We start from the raw sequence: 14,562 nt of genomic DNA, 5'->3' as shown, positions 1-14,562 counted from the left end.
CAAGAGAACTCACAAATATACAAAATAAAATTAAAAGAGGAAGTAATTATTGAAACAGAAGAAAAATTAAATCACAAAAGCCTACTTCACAAAGTTCTATGCAAATAGACTTAAAAACTTAAGTGAAATAATTTTCACTGAAGAATAAATTACTAAATTTGACTCCATTCGCGTTAACAAGCCCAAAGAAGTCGATGTCCATGGAAGAAATACAGAAAATTAAGAAACTACCTCACAAAAAAGCACCAGGACCATGTGGCTTCACAGGGGATTTCTATCAAATCTTCAAAGATTAGATAATCCCAATAATCTATGCATTATTTCACAATATTGAAAAAGAAGAGAAGACATTCTAATCTTTTATGAAGCACATATAACACTGACATCTAACCAGATAAAGGCAATTGAAAGAAACCAAATTACAAAAAAGTATCATTCATGCACACTGATGCAAAATTTCTAAACAAAATATTATCAAACAGAATCCAACACCATATTAACAAGTAATACACCATGACTAAGTTAGATTTATTCCAGGAATACAGAGTTGCTTCAATACTGGGAAAAATCATTAACACCCTACACAATACTAATAAAACTAAGGAGGAAAAATCATATAATTATATACACAGTTTTAATAAACATCCATGCATTCATGATAAAAATGCTCAAGAAAATAGAAGCTACAGTTAGGCACAGTGGTTCACGCCTGTGATCCCAGCACTTTGGGAGGCCAAGGCAGTTAAATCATGAGGTCAGTAGTTCAAGGCCAGCCTGATAAACATGATGAAGCCTCGTCTCTACTAAAAATACAAAAATTAGCCAGTCATGGTGGGAGGCACCTGTAGTCCCAGCTACTTGGGAGGCTGAGGCAGAAGAATTGCTTGGACTCAGGAGATAGAGGTTGCAGTGAGCCGAGATTACAGCACTGCACTCCAGCTGGGGCAACAAAGCAAGACCCTGTCTCAAAGAAAAAAAAAAAGCAGCAGCAGCTACGAGCTATGTGTTTAACATCAGTGTGTGTGTGTGTGTGTGTGTGTGTGTGTGTGTGTATTATATGTATATGTGTATGTGTATATACATACACATATAATGTATATACACACGCATGTATATATAGTGGTAATGTTTCCTATACCTTTCACATACCTTTCATAATAAACATAATTAAAAACCAACAGGAAACAGGTGGGAGGCACCCAAGATGGAATACAAACACAAACCAGTGAATCTAACTGTATTAAAGGATAACATAACCACACCAAAGGAGGTGGGTGAGAAAATCACTAACCTAAATAACTTTGGAAAGAGTATATTAACATATTCTATGGCTACAGTTTAAAAAGGGACTGCATGTGAATCTTACAATCTCATTGACTCTGTTTCTCAAAGGGTATGGTTAGCAATTATAAAATTACTATACAGAGGGAAATAATAGACATGGCGGCTGCAAAAGTGGGTGGGTCAGAGGGGAGTGATGGTTGAAAAGTTACCTGCTGAGTGTAACGTTTGGGTGAGTACAGTAGAGAACCAAACCTCAACATTATGCGATATATTCATGTAACAAACCTGCACGTGTATTCCCTCAATCTATACAAATCAAAATAAAAAAAAATAACTTTATGTGTGTATTAAAACTGAGCAAATAAGTGAATATATTGTAGATAATGAAAGTGGGAAAAAGAAAAAAAAGATAAAAAAAAGAAAGTGGGATTTCTCACGATTGAAGAAAGAAATTTAAAAAAGGAAGGGGAGGGGTAAAATGAACTATTATGGATTTGAATCCTAGTTCCGTTTGCTGAAAAGCCCTAGTAACAATGACACCCCAGTAGCAGTTACCAGGATAGTTTTCAGATCTGAACTTCTAAACGCCTTCTTCTTTGGAGATGTAGTTAATTTCAGGGGTGGGGTAGGGAAAATACAAGATGCTACTGGACTGTCTTGTGATTTCAAAAAGTTATAAAGTACAGAAAGATGAGGGCTTGTAAAAGAAAACAGGCGCCAACCTAAAGGGGCTTCTAATGTTCAAACCTGAGGTAATTTGAGCTCCACATAATTATAATGTTGTATTTTAATGTATAATATAAAATAAATATATTTGTTCATACTGACATAAATCAATAAATGGCAGTGCTAAGACAACTGTCCCTTACAGTGGAGTTCCAGCTAATCAATGCAGAAGGAAAGAGTGAAATAAAAAATCACCATTAGGAAAAAACATCAATAATCATTGCTGCACACAAGATCCACTGCCGACACTAAAATTAATCCACTAAAGTTTGAGAAGAAACAGGATCTGCACAGTCACAAAGCATGTCCTTCAAAATTTATTAACTACAAAGCACAGAGAGTAACTTCATGGTAGAGAAAACTGTCAGGCACCAACTAATCAATGCTCAGATACATCGTAAGGAAGCACTGAGGACACAATATTAATTCTGTGACATTCTGGCCAAAGATGTAGAATAACCTCATTCCAGTTATGAGAAAACATCAAACGCGTGCAAACTGAAGGTTATTAAAAAAATAAAAGTTTGGTCGTCTTCAAACATGTCAAGGTCAAGAAGGACAAGAAGAGGCTGAGAAACCATTGCAGACTGGAGAACACTCAAAAGTGTCCACTGACAACTGAAGATGGATGTGGTATCCTGGACTGAATCCTGAAATTGCAAAAGGACACCAGTGGAAAAGTCAGAGGAATTTGAATAAGGCCTAAAGTTTAATATTGACACAAAGTTAATTTCCTGGTTTTCATAAATGCCCCATGGTTATTTAAGATGTTAACATTAGGGGAAGCTGAGTGAGAAGTATATGAGAACACTATTTTTGCAACCTTTCTGTAACTGAAAAATTAGTTCAAATACAAAGCTTTCTAAAACATTTCGTTACCTCTTCCATCATATCATTCCATTCTAAACTTCCAAAAAGAGGTGCTAATGCAGAAACCTTATATCTTTCCAATTGGTTAAGCAGGGTTACATAAGCAACTTCAATCTTCTGTTTATTCTATAAAATAAAGGAAAACCAGAAAAATTGTTATAAATAAAATAGGTAATAATTTTCCAACTATAGAAAATTAGATATTTTAGATATGATTATGTTATAAGTTTTAAGTCATATATATATATATATACACATATACATATATATATATATATATATATATATATACCAATGTAATTGTAAGGTGGTTTTTTGTTTGTTTGTTTGTTTGTTGTTGTTTTGAGACAAGTTTTGTTCTTGTTGCCCAGGCTGGAGTGAAATTGGGCAGTCTCGGCTCATTGCAACCTCTTCCTCCTGGGTTTAAGAGATTCTTTTGCCTCAGCCTCTCAAGTAGCTGGGATTACAGGCACTTGCCACCATGCCCAGCTAATTTGTATTTTTAGTAGAGATGGGGTTTCTCCATGTTGGCCAGGCTGGTCTCGAACTCCTGACCTCAGGTGATCCACCCATCTCAACCTCCCAAAGTGCTGGGATTACAGGCCTGAGCCCACAGCATCTGGCCTAATTGTAAGTTTTAAACCCTAATGAGCATCACTATTGTGTCTTTGCAAGTTAATTTTTGCCTACGAATATAGTGTATTTTGTTTTTTAATAGCTTCATAAAAGTATAATTAGCATAAAATTCATTCATTTTGTTACAATTCAATGGCTGTTAGTAAATTTATAGACTTTGGAACAAATACCACAATCTAATTTTAGAACACTTCCAGCACCCACCAAAACATCATCATGCCCATTTAATGCAATGTATTTTGACAAATTTCAAACATACACATGAATAAAAGATAACAAAACCCCTCACAGGTACCTATCACCCAGCAGCCATTTCCAATATGCATTGTATTTTTAATCGTACTTCACATAATCCTCAAATTGACGAATAACATAACTTCTTTAAGGTGAATATTCAACAAATTAGGAAATAGATTATTTTACTAAAAATGAAATCCTTCATTTAAAAAATTATTCTTAAGGAAAGATTAGACAGGATATGTGTAGGTACTCTTAAAACTCAGATTTAGAAATTGCTCTAACAGAGAAAAATGAGATAATAACAGTACTTCTGTTATTATATAAACAGAAATATAATATAAAAATGAATCCCAGGGCTATTCCTGCTCAGAGTAGGCAACCAGTGTTGAAAATAGTTTAATACTAGTCATGGGCCACATAATGACATTTCCCTCAGCCATGGACCACTTATATGTTGGTAGTACCATACGATTATAATGGAGAGGAAAAATTTCTACTGCCTGGTGATATCATTGCCATCGTAACGCTGCAGCACAATGCACTACTCAAGTGTTGATGGTGAGGCTGGCATAAACAAACCTACTGTCCTGCAAGGCATCTAAAATGACAGCATATACAATTATGGAGAGCATATCATACTTGATCATGATAAAAATGACTATTACTGATTTATAATTTTCTGTACTATACTAATTTTTTATTATTATTTTAGAGTATACTCTTTTCAATTATATTTTAAAAACATTAGCTGTGAAACAGCCTCAGGCAGGCCCTTCAGGAAGTACTCCAGAAGAAGGCATTGTTATCCTAGGAAATGACAGCTCCCTGTGTGTTACTGCCCCTGAAGACAGTCCAGTGGGACAAGATTTGGAGGTGGAAGACAGTTGATGTTAATGATCCTGACCCTGCGTAGGCCAAGGCTAATGTGTATGTTTGCATCTTATTTTTTAAAAAAATCTTAAAACGTAAAAAGTATATATTTTAATAGAAAAAAAAGCTGATAGAATAATGATATAAAAAGAAAAAAGGCCAGGCGCAGTGGTTCACACTTATAATAGAGTTTGAGACCAGCCTGGGCAACATGGCAAAATCTTGTCTCTACAAAAAATACAAATATTAGCTGGGCATGACGGTGTGCACCTGTAATCCCAGCTATTCAGGAGGCTGAGGCAGCAGGATCACTTGAGCCTGAGCCATGGAGGTTGCAGTGCATCACTGCACTCCAGCCTGAGCGACAGTAAAACTCTGTTTCAAGAAAAAGAAAGAAGGTAAATATTTTTGTACAGTTGTACTATGTGTTTGTATAACTGTTGAAAAACTTTTGAAAATTAAACTTTACACAACAAAAAAAAATTATAGTACGCTAAGGTGAATTTATTAAATGAGAAAAAGTATTTTTAAAATAAATTTACTGTAGCCAAAGTGAATACTGTATATACTAACAACAGCTACATTGGTGTACAGTAACGTCCTAAGCCTTCATGTTCACTGCCCACTCAGTCACTGACTCACCCAGAGCAACTGCTGGTCCTGCAAGCTCCATTCATGGTAAGTACCCTATACAAGTGTATCATTTTTAATCTTTTATACCGTCTTTGAATGTACCTTTTCTATGTTTAGATATGCTTAGATACACAAATAATTATCATTGTGTTACAGTTGCCTACAGTATTCAATAGAGTAACAAGTTTAGCCTAGGAACAGGAGGCTATATCAGATAGCCTCAGGGTGTCAAAGGCTACGCTGTCCAGGTCTGTGTATGTACACTGATGATGCTGGCACAATAGTGGAATCATCTCGTGATGCATTTCTTGGAATGTGTCCATGTGACGCATGACTGTACTACAGCAATACAAACTATCTTATTTTATGGCAGTCATGTGGGAATTTCCAAATACATAAGGAGGATGAGAAAATTCTCAGTGACAAATGTCTCAAAAATGATCTTGATGAATTAAAGAATGGTCTTCATATTCAGAATTCACCATCAGTAGTGAAAAATAAGCAGAAACTTATTTCTGCAGATGTATTTATAATTTTATAAATAAATTTTGTAATTTATAAATACATTATTTAATTTACTAATTTTATTAATTTATCTTAGGTTATTGTATTATATGTTTATAATTTATTATATAAATAAATTTATTATAATTATTGCTATTATATATTGTTATATCATCATAGCTATCATGTTATTTATAACTTTATAAATAAATATAGTAATTTATAAATAAATCAGTATGCATATTTGCTCCCAAAATTTCAATACAGTAACTGTCAAATATACTAATGTATCAAAATAATAACATCATGGAATTAGAACTCTAAGAACTTTGAAAATTCTCCCATTGATTATTTAATAATAAGATTTAGTTATTTTCCGTCTTTATTGACTTTTCCATTGTTTTCTTATCAAAGGCTATAATATTCATAGCATTTTGTTGATATGTCTCAGCAACAAGGGCATAAGTTTTGCCTAATTTCATGCATTTCTGGCCTTCATTAACTTGAGGTTGGTATCTTAAACAGTGGTTAAGGATACAGGGGCTTGAATCAGACTGTGTCTTTTCAAATCCATGTTCTACTATTCATTTGGTGCATATGGTGAACAGATTACTTATTCTGATATCTATTTTATCATCTGTAAAATACAGACAATACCTGCCTTATAAGATTGATTTTAAGGTTAAATAAAAATTATTTGTGAGAAATACCAAGCACAATTTTATAACAAGTGTTTGATAAATGACTGCATTTGCATTATTATTTACTTAATATTATTAATTATTACACTTATCTGTTAAATCTCTGGTAATTTCCCAGAGGAGAAGAAAAAAAAACTGACTCAAGTAACTTAGAACATTTTGTAAGTTTCTAGAAGAAATTGTCTTTTGGATATGAATTACCATCTGGAGAAATATCTGGTGTCTGTACATGCTTGGAAGCAGGTATGCATAAAGTCGAAGAACATCAGATTCTTGCCCTGAAGAAAGCACGACATTGACCTTCCTTGCCCAAGAATGAATGATTAAAAAGTTGAAAAGGTCTGTTTGTACATCGTTCAGGCCTTCATCTGCAACTATCAGGAAATATGGGTAACCCTCTTCCAGGAAACTTTCCCACTCTTCTGATAAGCATCCCGAAAATGTTGTTTGAACATCAATAGTGGTATTATTCTGAAGATGAAGAATTAAAGCAGTTCTCAAAGAAAGAAGTTCAGGGAAGTTGAAATAGGCATACTCAGCATCCTGTGGAGAAGGAGGTGAAGCACATTTTATTTCAAAATTATCATTTAATTGTTTAGTTAGCTAACACATCCAACAGTTGTGTTCTGTCTGCTTGTCAGGAAATAGAACCTTAAACTTTGACTGCCATTTCACAAATATTTGCCCAAAAAAAATCACAGTTTGGATTTCAGTGCATGTGTCTCCTTGAAGCAGACACATAATACTCAGAGTTTGTCATCCTTACCCTTCCACTGTCTAATTCTTTTCCTCTCCAATCTCACTTCAGAAAGAAAAAGAATAGAAAGCCAGTGGTGGATGTAAATCATCTGTATCAGGAAGCTGAGGTGAACCACTGTATTCTAGAGGATTGTTCCAGGCTACTCTGACTCTCCCGAAGCAACGTAGATTGTCTCATTATACAAAAATTAGGGCAGCCAACTAGACTACACACATTAGATCGGAAGCCTAGCTCTTTGTTCAAAACATTGCTGGCAAGCATTCAGCCATTGATTATGATTATGACTCGGTCTCACTCTGTCATCCAGGCTGGAGTGCAGTGGCGTAATCAGGGCTCACTGCAGTGTTGAACTCCTGGGTTCAAGTGATCCTCCCAGCTCAGCCTCCCAAAGTACTGGGATTACAGACATACACCACCGTGCCCAGCCAACAAAGCATTCTTAATGACTTTGCCTAGGCTCAGATATATTTTCCTCTGGGCTCATATAAACCGCCTGCTGAGTTTTGAAGACAGAAGTAGTTTTCAGAGCAGGAGAACTGGAATCCAATGTTCAACTGGGCCACTGTTGAGGAGCTTTCTCATCCTCTCTCATGATCCCATGTGTCCTTACAATAAAGTTATCTTCATTCAAATAAAACATAAGCCTAAGTGTGGTGATTTCTGAATACCGAGATCATGGGTAATTTTTTCTCTTCTTTCCTTTAAATTTTCTGAACTTTTATATTTATAATCTACTTTGTAATATGAAAAATACATAAAATAATCTAGGAAATTTTAGTTTTAGTTCTCTTATTATAAAAAAGAACTCAACTGACATGTTACCTTGAAGAAAACTACAGTAAATTGTCCTCCTTTGCTGATAAGATCCACAAGGTAGCGTTCAACCAGATAAAAGAAATGGAGGTTCTGCCCAGGCTTAAATGATATCTCACAGATACATGTGATAAGTAATGAATCTCCATCAATCAAAAAAAATTCAGATTCAACAAAGTCATTGAATAAACTGGAATAACTAAAATGAAAAACAGTTAAAACAAAAATCACATATGCATTAAATACTGTTCCAAAAAGGCAGTAACATCATTATTATCTCGTTATCATTATCATCGATAGCTCAATTTGCTGAGTTAATTGTCTCATGGCAGTGTCTACACTAAAGCTTTTCAAATATATCCACATGCACAACTATCCTTCACAGGAAGAAGGCAGGATTATTCACATCTTAGGCTCAGGGAGAGAGAGCAAATTGGCACAGCCTGATTGGATCAGGAATCTAGTACTTGTATCCTGCATGTAGACCTAAATTATATTTATTTTCTGCTTAATCCATCTCATTCCCTTACATGTGGATTCGCTGATGGCTACTGACACATGTAGCAAGAGGAAACTGTTTCCACTCACTATCAAACAGCTCTAAAAGCGCTGTGTTGAACAATCATATATACGTATATATAATACTGTGCAGTTATAACTATATTGTTATATATATTCTATACTATATATACTGATAGATATTTTATATGTATATATATTATACATACACATTGATATAAATACTGATATATATATATGTATATACATACACACTGATACATATATATTACATACTGTTGACCCTTGAACAACACAGGCTTGAACTGCACAGCTCCACATATACATGGATTTTCTTTTTCAATAAATACATTAGAAAAATTTTTAAAAATTTGTTACTATTTGAAAAAGCTCTCAAACCATATAGCCTACAAATATGAAAAATAATTAACTATGTCATAAACACATAAACTATACGTAGGTAGTCTATTTGAGCATTTACTACCATAAAATATACACACATCTATTATAAAAGTTAAAATTTATCAAAACTTATGCAACCACTTAAGACTATACATGGCACCTTTCGGAGTTGAGAAAAATGTAACCAAATGGTGAGCTGCACTATTAAATCATAACTGCATAAAATTAACTACAGTATATATGGTACTACTGTAATAACTTCCTAGCCACCTCCTGTTGTATGGTGGTGAGCAAGCAGTTCCTCTCCAGTAAACTGCTCTCCAATCACAATAAAATGTGATCTCTCGTGGTTCTGGCGTTATTTTTCATCATGCTTATTGAAATACCATAAACCCTAAATAAAACCATGGAATCCATATGAAGTGCCACTAGTGATGCCAGAAGTGTTCCCAAAAAGCAGAGACAGTCGTGACATCACAAGAAAAAGTCGAATTGCTTGAAATGTGTCACGGATTGATGCTTTCAGCTATAGCTGCCCACCACTTCCAAATAAATGAACCTAAGGTAAGGACCATCGTAAGATAAATATTTTAAAGAAATTAGTGAAGGCATTGTAGCAGCAGTCACAAAAATCTTGCATTTTTTTTGTGAACTATCTCACATTGAAAATGGAGCTTTTATGTGAGTGGGGGATTGCCTAAAAAGGCAAACTGACAAACTCTAATATGATTCAAGAAAAAGCAAAGTATCCAACAAAGCAAAAGGAAGACAAAAGAGCTAAAGCTGGAAAATCTAATGCCTGCACAGTATGGTTTGCTCATTTTAGTAATACGTTTGGCTTTACAAATGTGAGGAGAACGAGAGAAGCAGCTTCAGCCAAACAAGAGGCAGAAGAAAATCACTGAGGGGAAAGGATATCTCCTTAAATAGGTTTTTAATGCAGACGAAAGGGTCCAACAACAACAAAAAAAAAAACTCACAAAGAATATTTATTAGCAGGAAAGAAAAGTGAGCACCAGGATTTAGGGCAGGAAGGGACAGGCTAACTCTGCACTGTGCAAAGGCAGTTGGTTTTATCTTCAGGCCCGCCTTTATCTATAAAGCTGCTAACTCCTGAGACTTGAAGGGTAAAGATAAACAGCAGCTGCCAGACTTGAGTTGTACAACAAAAAGTCCTGGGCAACAGGGGTACAACAAAAAGCTCTGGACAATAAGGACACATTTTCTGGATTAGTTCAATTGATACTTTGTCCCTGAAATCAGGAAGTACCTCACCAGTAAGGGACTGCTTTTCAAAGTTCTTTTGATATTGGACAATGTCCCTGGCCACCTAGAACTACATAAATTGAATACCAAAGATGTTGAAGTGGTCTACTCGCCCTCAAACAAAATGTCTTTAATTCAGCCTTTAGATTAGAGGGTCATAAGAACCATTAAGGCTCATTACACACAGTAAGCTATGGAAAGAATCTATGGAAGAGAGCCCTGAATAGAGAGAGCATCATGAAAGTCTGGGAGGATTGTGCCAGTGAAGATGTCACTATTGTTATGATCCACTCCCACTTAATAAATACATTTTTGCTTTCATGTGATTCTCTTAATTTTCTATAGTAAGATCAAAGAAATAAGACGGCAGGCAGAGCCTTTGAGGGCAGGTTTTAGAATTTTCTCTTCATCCTAGAATCAAATATTAGCCACGGATGAATTTTAAGCAGGTGGCATTATGATGGGCTTTGCATTTTGAAAAAACGAGTCCAGCTACAATACAGAGAATAGATAGGAAGGGTGCAAACTCCTTGGTGGAGCAGAGAGAAAGCTACTGTAGTTGAGTTTTGGAGGAGTAAAAATTTAAACATGATCCTTCTGTAGGCGTGTGTTGAATGTACCCTACTCAGCCCTTGTTACAAGTTTATCTCTTTGTCCGTCTGGCGTGAACTTAGAAAAAAATAGAAAAATGAATCAATTAATTAACAATAATAAAAAAATTGTTAAACATATATTCTCAGCTGCATGGTAGTTCAGGACGTTCAACCCCAACATTGTTGAGTGCTCAACTGTCTATATATCAGTAGAAGGCCAAATGGACATACAGGAAATATGATAAGATGATTTCCTATCTTTATTACTATGATAATACTCACTCAGCTTTTGGCATTTCATCCATAATTAACTGGGACATTTTCTTTGAAAATTCTTTAAATACATGTCCTTCTAAATGTAAAAAAAAGAAAGAAAGAAAGACAATGGATTATTTTTCAATTGGTCCTTTTTATAGCAGCTATCATTTAGTTATTATTCAAGAAAGTAAAGCAGTAATGTGGCTTTTTAATTCTAGTAAATCTATGTAGTTTACAGAATCATTGTTTTATAATCTATAAATATTTTAAGTGGAAAATTACCCATTCTTGCTGCTACCTGTAGCAAGTATTAACGGTAGCAAATATCTTGTACTTTGGTACCTCTAAGTGACAGTTCTTAATAACAATGGCAGTCCTACAAAAAAAAAAAAAAGAGAGAGAAGAAAATGAGTCTTTACGTAACAAGTATGTATTGACTGACTACTACATGTAAAGCAAAATATTAGACACCAAGGATACAAGAATGAACAAATCAACATGCTCTCGCAGAGCTTAAAACTATCAGGAAAGATCATTATTAATCAGATAATCATGGAAATAACAGAACATTGCAAAAAGGACAAAGTCAAGAAGTCAGAGGAAGTTTCCCTAAAGAAATAATGCTTGAGCCGAGTTCTAAGAAATAAACAAGAATTAATTAGGCAAAAAAGATTAAAAAAAAAAAGTAGCATTTCTGGCAGAGGGAATACCAGAATACCATGTGTAAAGCTCAGTGGCATGAAGGATTGTGGGTGGCATTGGGTCCAGAAAGAAGCCAGTAGGGCTAGAGTAGAGACTATTAAGGAAAAGGCTAGAGAGGACTAGAGAGATATAAGCACATGCAGAGCCTTCAAAGTCATGTTATAGAATTGTATTCTTGTCCTGGAATCAAAAATTAGCCATTGATGGATTTTATGCGGGTGGCATTGTGATTGGCTTTGCATTTTGAAAAGATTAGTCCAGCTACAATATAGAGAATAAATAGGATGGGAGCAAACTTCTTAGCAGAGCAGAGAGAAAGTTACTGTGCAGGAGAGTAATGATGACAATTTGATGTAATATAGTTTGATGGTAGTTGAGATAGTAAAGCTGGAGAGATGTAGATCTTCTTGAAGGACATTTAGGAGATGAGTTTGACATACTTTGGAATTGGATTGGATGTGGATGAAGAGAGGAGAGGGTGTTGTCAAGGAAGACACAAGATTCTAGCTCAATTAACAGTATGGATGACTAGGCCATTCCTGGGCTGGGAACCTTAGAACAGGGCTACGTGTCACTACATTTGTGAATCACCTGAATTGACTTGCTTTCAAGGTCTCCCATAAGTCAAGATATGTAAGTAGTTAAATATACAAATCTAGAGGTCAAATACAAAGTCTGGGCTGGATTTGAAGAGGTAAGTCATCTGAGCATTAAAGATACTAATACTCAATATATGGCAAGAGAGGAGGAAGAATCTGCAAAGGTAATACAGAAAGAAATACTAAAGAGGTAGATGAAAATGCACTTGAGTATTTTGTCATGGAAACCAAATATTGAGACATTTGCCATTCAATATGTTAGGGCTGTGAAACAGATAAACAGATAGGTAGATACACATATGATTTATTGATAGGTTGTAGATAGATATAAAGATAGATCAATAGATAAGGAAGAAAGAAAGAGAGAGAAAGGAAAGGAAGGAGGGAAAGAAAGAAAGAAAAAGAGAAAGAAAGAGAGAGAAAAGGGAGGGAAAGAAAGAGAAGGAAGGAAGGAAGGAAGGAAGGAAGGAAGGAAGGAAGGAAGGAAGGAAAGAAAAGAAAAGAAAAGAAAANGAAAAGAAAAGAAAAGAAAAGAAAAGAAAAGAAAAGAAAAGAAAAGAAAAGAAAAGAAAAGAAAAGAAGAAAAGAAAAGAAAAGAAAAGAAGAAAAGAAAAGAAAAGATTCCTATTCCACAATCTTAAGGAACACACAATGGTGATCACATGCTGACATTAAATATTACAATAATAATGCAAGGAAGTATATGGCTGTAATGACAAATAAGTTTAAAGTAAAATGGAATTACTGTGGGTTGGGATGTTCAGGGATACTTAATGCATACAGGAGCATAAGGAGTCTCTCTCACTCACCCCGTTACTGTTTTATTTCAAAGATTATAGAGTATCTACACTTTACCAAACATTCCACTTGCTGAAATATATGCAAACATGCATGAAGCATGATTCTCTCCTTGTGTGACCTGGTGTAGGTTTAAAGATAATGAAGTCACACAGTATAGTCTAATTTGCTGTGTTCTAGCAGAAATGGCACAGGAAGCCATCACAGCATCGAGAGGGAGTTCCTAAATCAGAATGAAGGAATCAGGGCCCTGTGTTCTGAGGTTTAAAGGACAGGTTGAAAAGATGCAGACTTATGAAGTATGTTGGGGAAAGTGAGAGATACAGAGAATTACTTTTCAGGTAGCAAAATCAGCACCATTTTAATGCATAAAGTGGTGAAACTAGTTTGAGATGCTACGGGTTGTTCTACATGGCATAGATCAGTGTGATGCATTGGAGATGACACTGGAAAGGTAAGTAAGAATCAAACTATAAAGAGTCTTGTCTCCAGGTAAGGAGGTTAGGTATTTTCATAAACACTCTCAGTCACCCATTGGCCATACTATCTTTCTTCAACTCTCCAAATTGCACAAAGCTCAAATGGAAAGAAAGAGTCAGTGAGAACTGAACAGGCAAGAGAGAATTGACCCCAAGAATATTACAGAAAACTTCGGAAAGAATAGCATCAGATTCTACTTGTAAATTAAATGAACACCAGGTTCCCAGGTGTTCACGATGCTCTTAGAGTCTCAGGAATTTCTTTATGCCACTCCTAGGACAAAATCAATACCTAAGTGTTTCATCACTTATTTAGTAGTTAGCTACAAACAAATTAATAACTCTTTGTGTCCTGACAATTTAAAAATTATTTTAAGAAATGATATATATACATTAAAAGGGATAATACATTTTTAAAATTAAATAATTGTAACTATGAATGAGATGTGGGTGCCTGTTAAACACTGTGAAACGTTTCAACAATAGATATGGTGGCAAAATAAAACTGCCTTAGTAGGTAATCCCTCCTTACTTTGACAATCAAGGGATTCTATAGCCTGCCTATGGCAAGTTTGAGATCCTACAGGTTTCTCTACATAGCATAGGACGGGGTATGTAAGACAGGATATGTAAAGCCTAATAGGCTTTCCTCTTACATGCCCTATACCAGACTAGGCTTACATACCCTAGGCTTTCCTGTTACAAACCCTATACTACAGCTACCCTATTAACCTCTGCACCAACACATGCACGCCCTAACACTTAAGCAGAATTCACTGTCCCTATCTCCATGTCTTCTCTGTCATTTAAGGGAGAGACATAGTAGTGATCCAGCCCCCTGTAACAACTGATGATTGAAGACTCACACACAAACACATACACAAATTAGTACCAGCAGACATTTGAGGC

The 14,562-nt window shown here is 35.2% G+C and overlaps 1 protein-coding gene across 7 annotated transcripts in view; it reads right to left on the bottom strand.

Moving 5' to 3' along the window:
• LOC108288585 (probable ATP-dependent RNA helicase DDX60) overlaps positions 1-14,562 on the bottom strand; it is a 271,788-nt gene that overhangs the window by 87,314 nt on the left and 169,912 nt on the right. Inside the window, exons 2-6 of one of the 7 annotated variants that reach the window (XM_017507561.2) lie at positions 11,358-11,451; positions 11,100-11,169; positions 8,047-8,236; positions 6,666-7,007; positions 2,890-3,006 (exon numbers count right to left, since the gene is read on the bottom strand). The exons of 3 other annotated variants lie outside the window; for them this stretch is intronic. In XM_017507561.2, coding sequence (XP_017363050.1) covers positions 2,890-3,006; positions 6,666-7,007; positions 8,047-8,236; positions 11,100-11,169; positions 11,358-11,361 — 723 coding nt within the window. In that variant the 5' untranslated portion in view covers positions 11,362-11,451. Of the gene's footprint in view, positions 1-2,889; positions 3,007-6,665; positions 7,008-8,046; positions 8,237-11,099; positions 11,170-11,357; positions 12,793-14,562 lie in introns of those variants that run through there. 3 more of the 7 variants (XM_037731050.1, XM_037731052.1, XM_037731051.1) reach the window with 3 other exon arrangements.

Source organism: Cebus imitator, unplaced genomic scaffold, assembly GCF_001604975.1.
Source record: "Cebus imitator isolate Cc_AM_T3 unplaced genomic scaffold, Cebus_imitator-1.0 Scaffold378, whole genome shotgun sequence".
NCBI lineage: Eukaryota > Metazoa > Chordata > Mammalia > Primates > Cebidae > Cebus > Cebus imitator.
The sequence above is the reverse complement of the archived record's forward strand: the minus strand, read 5'-3'. Positions and strand labels throughout refer to the sequence as shown.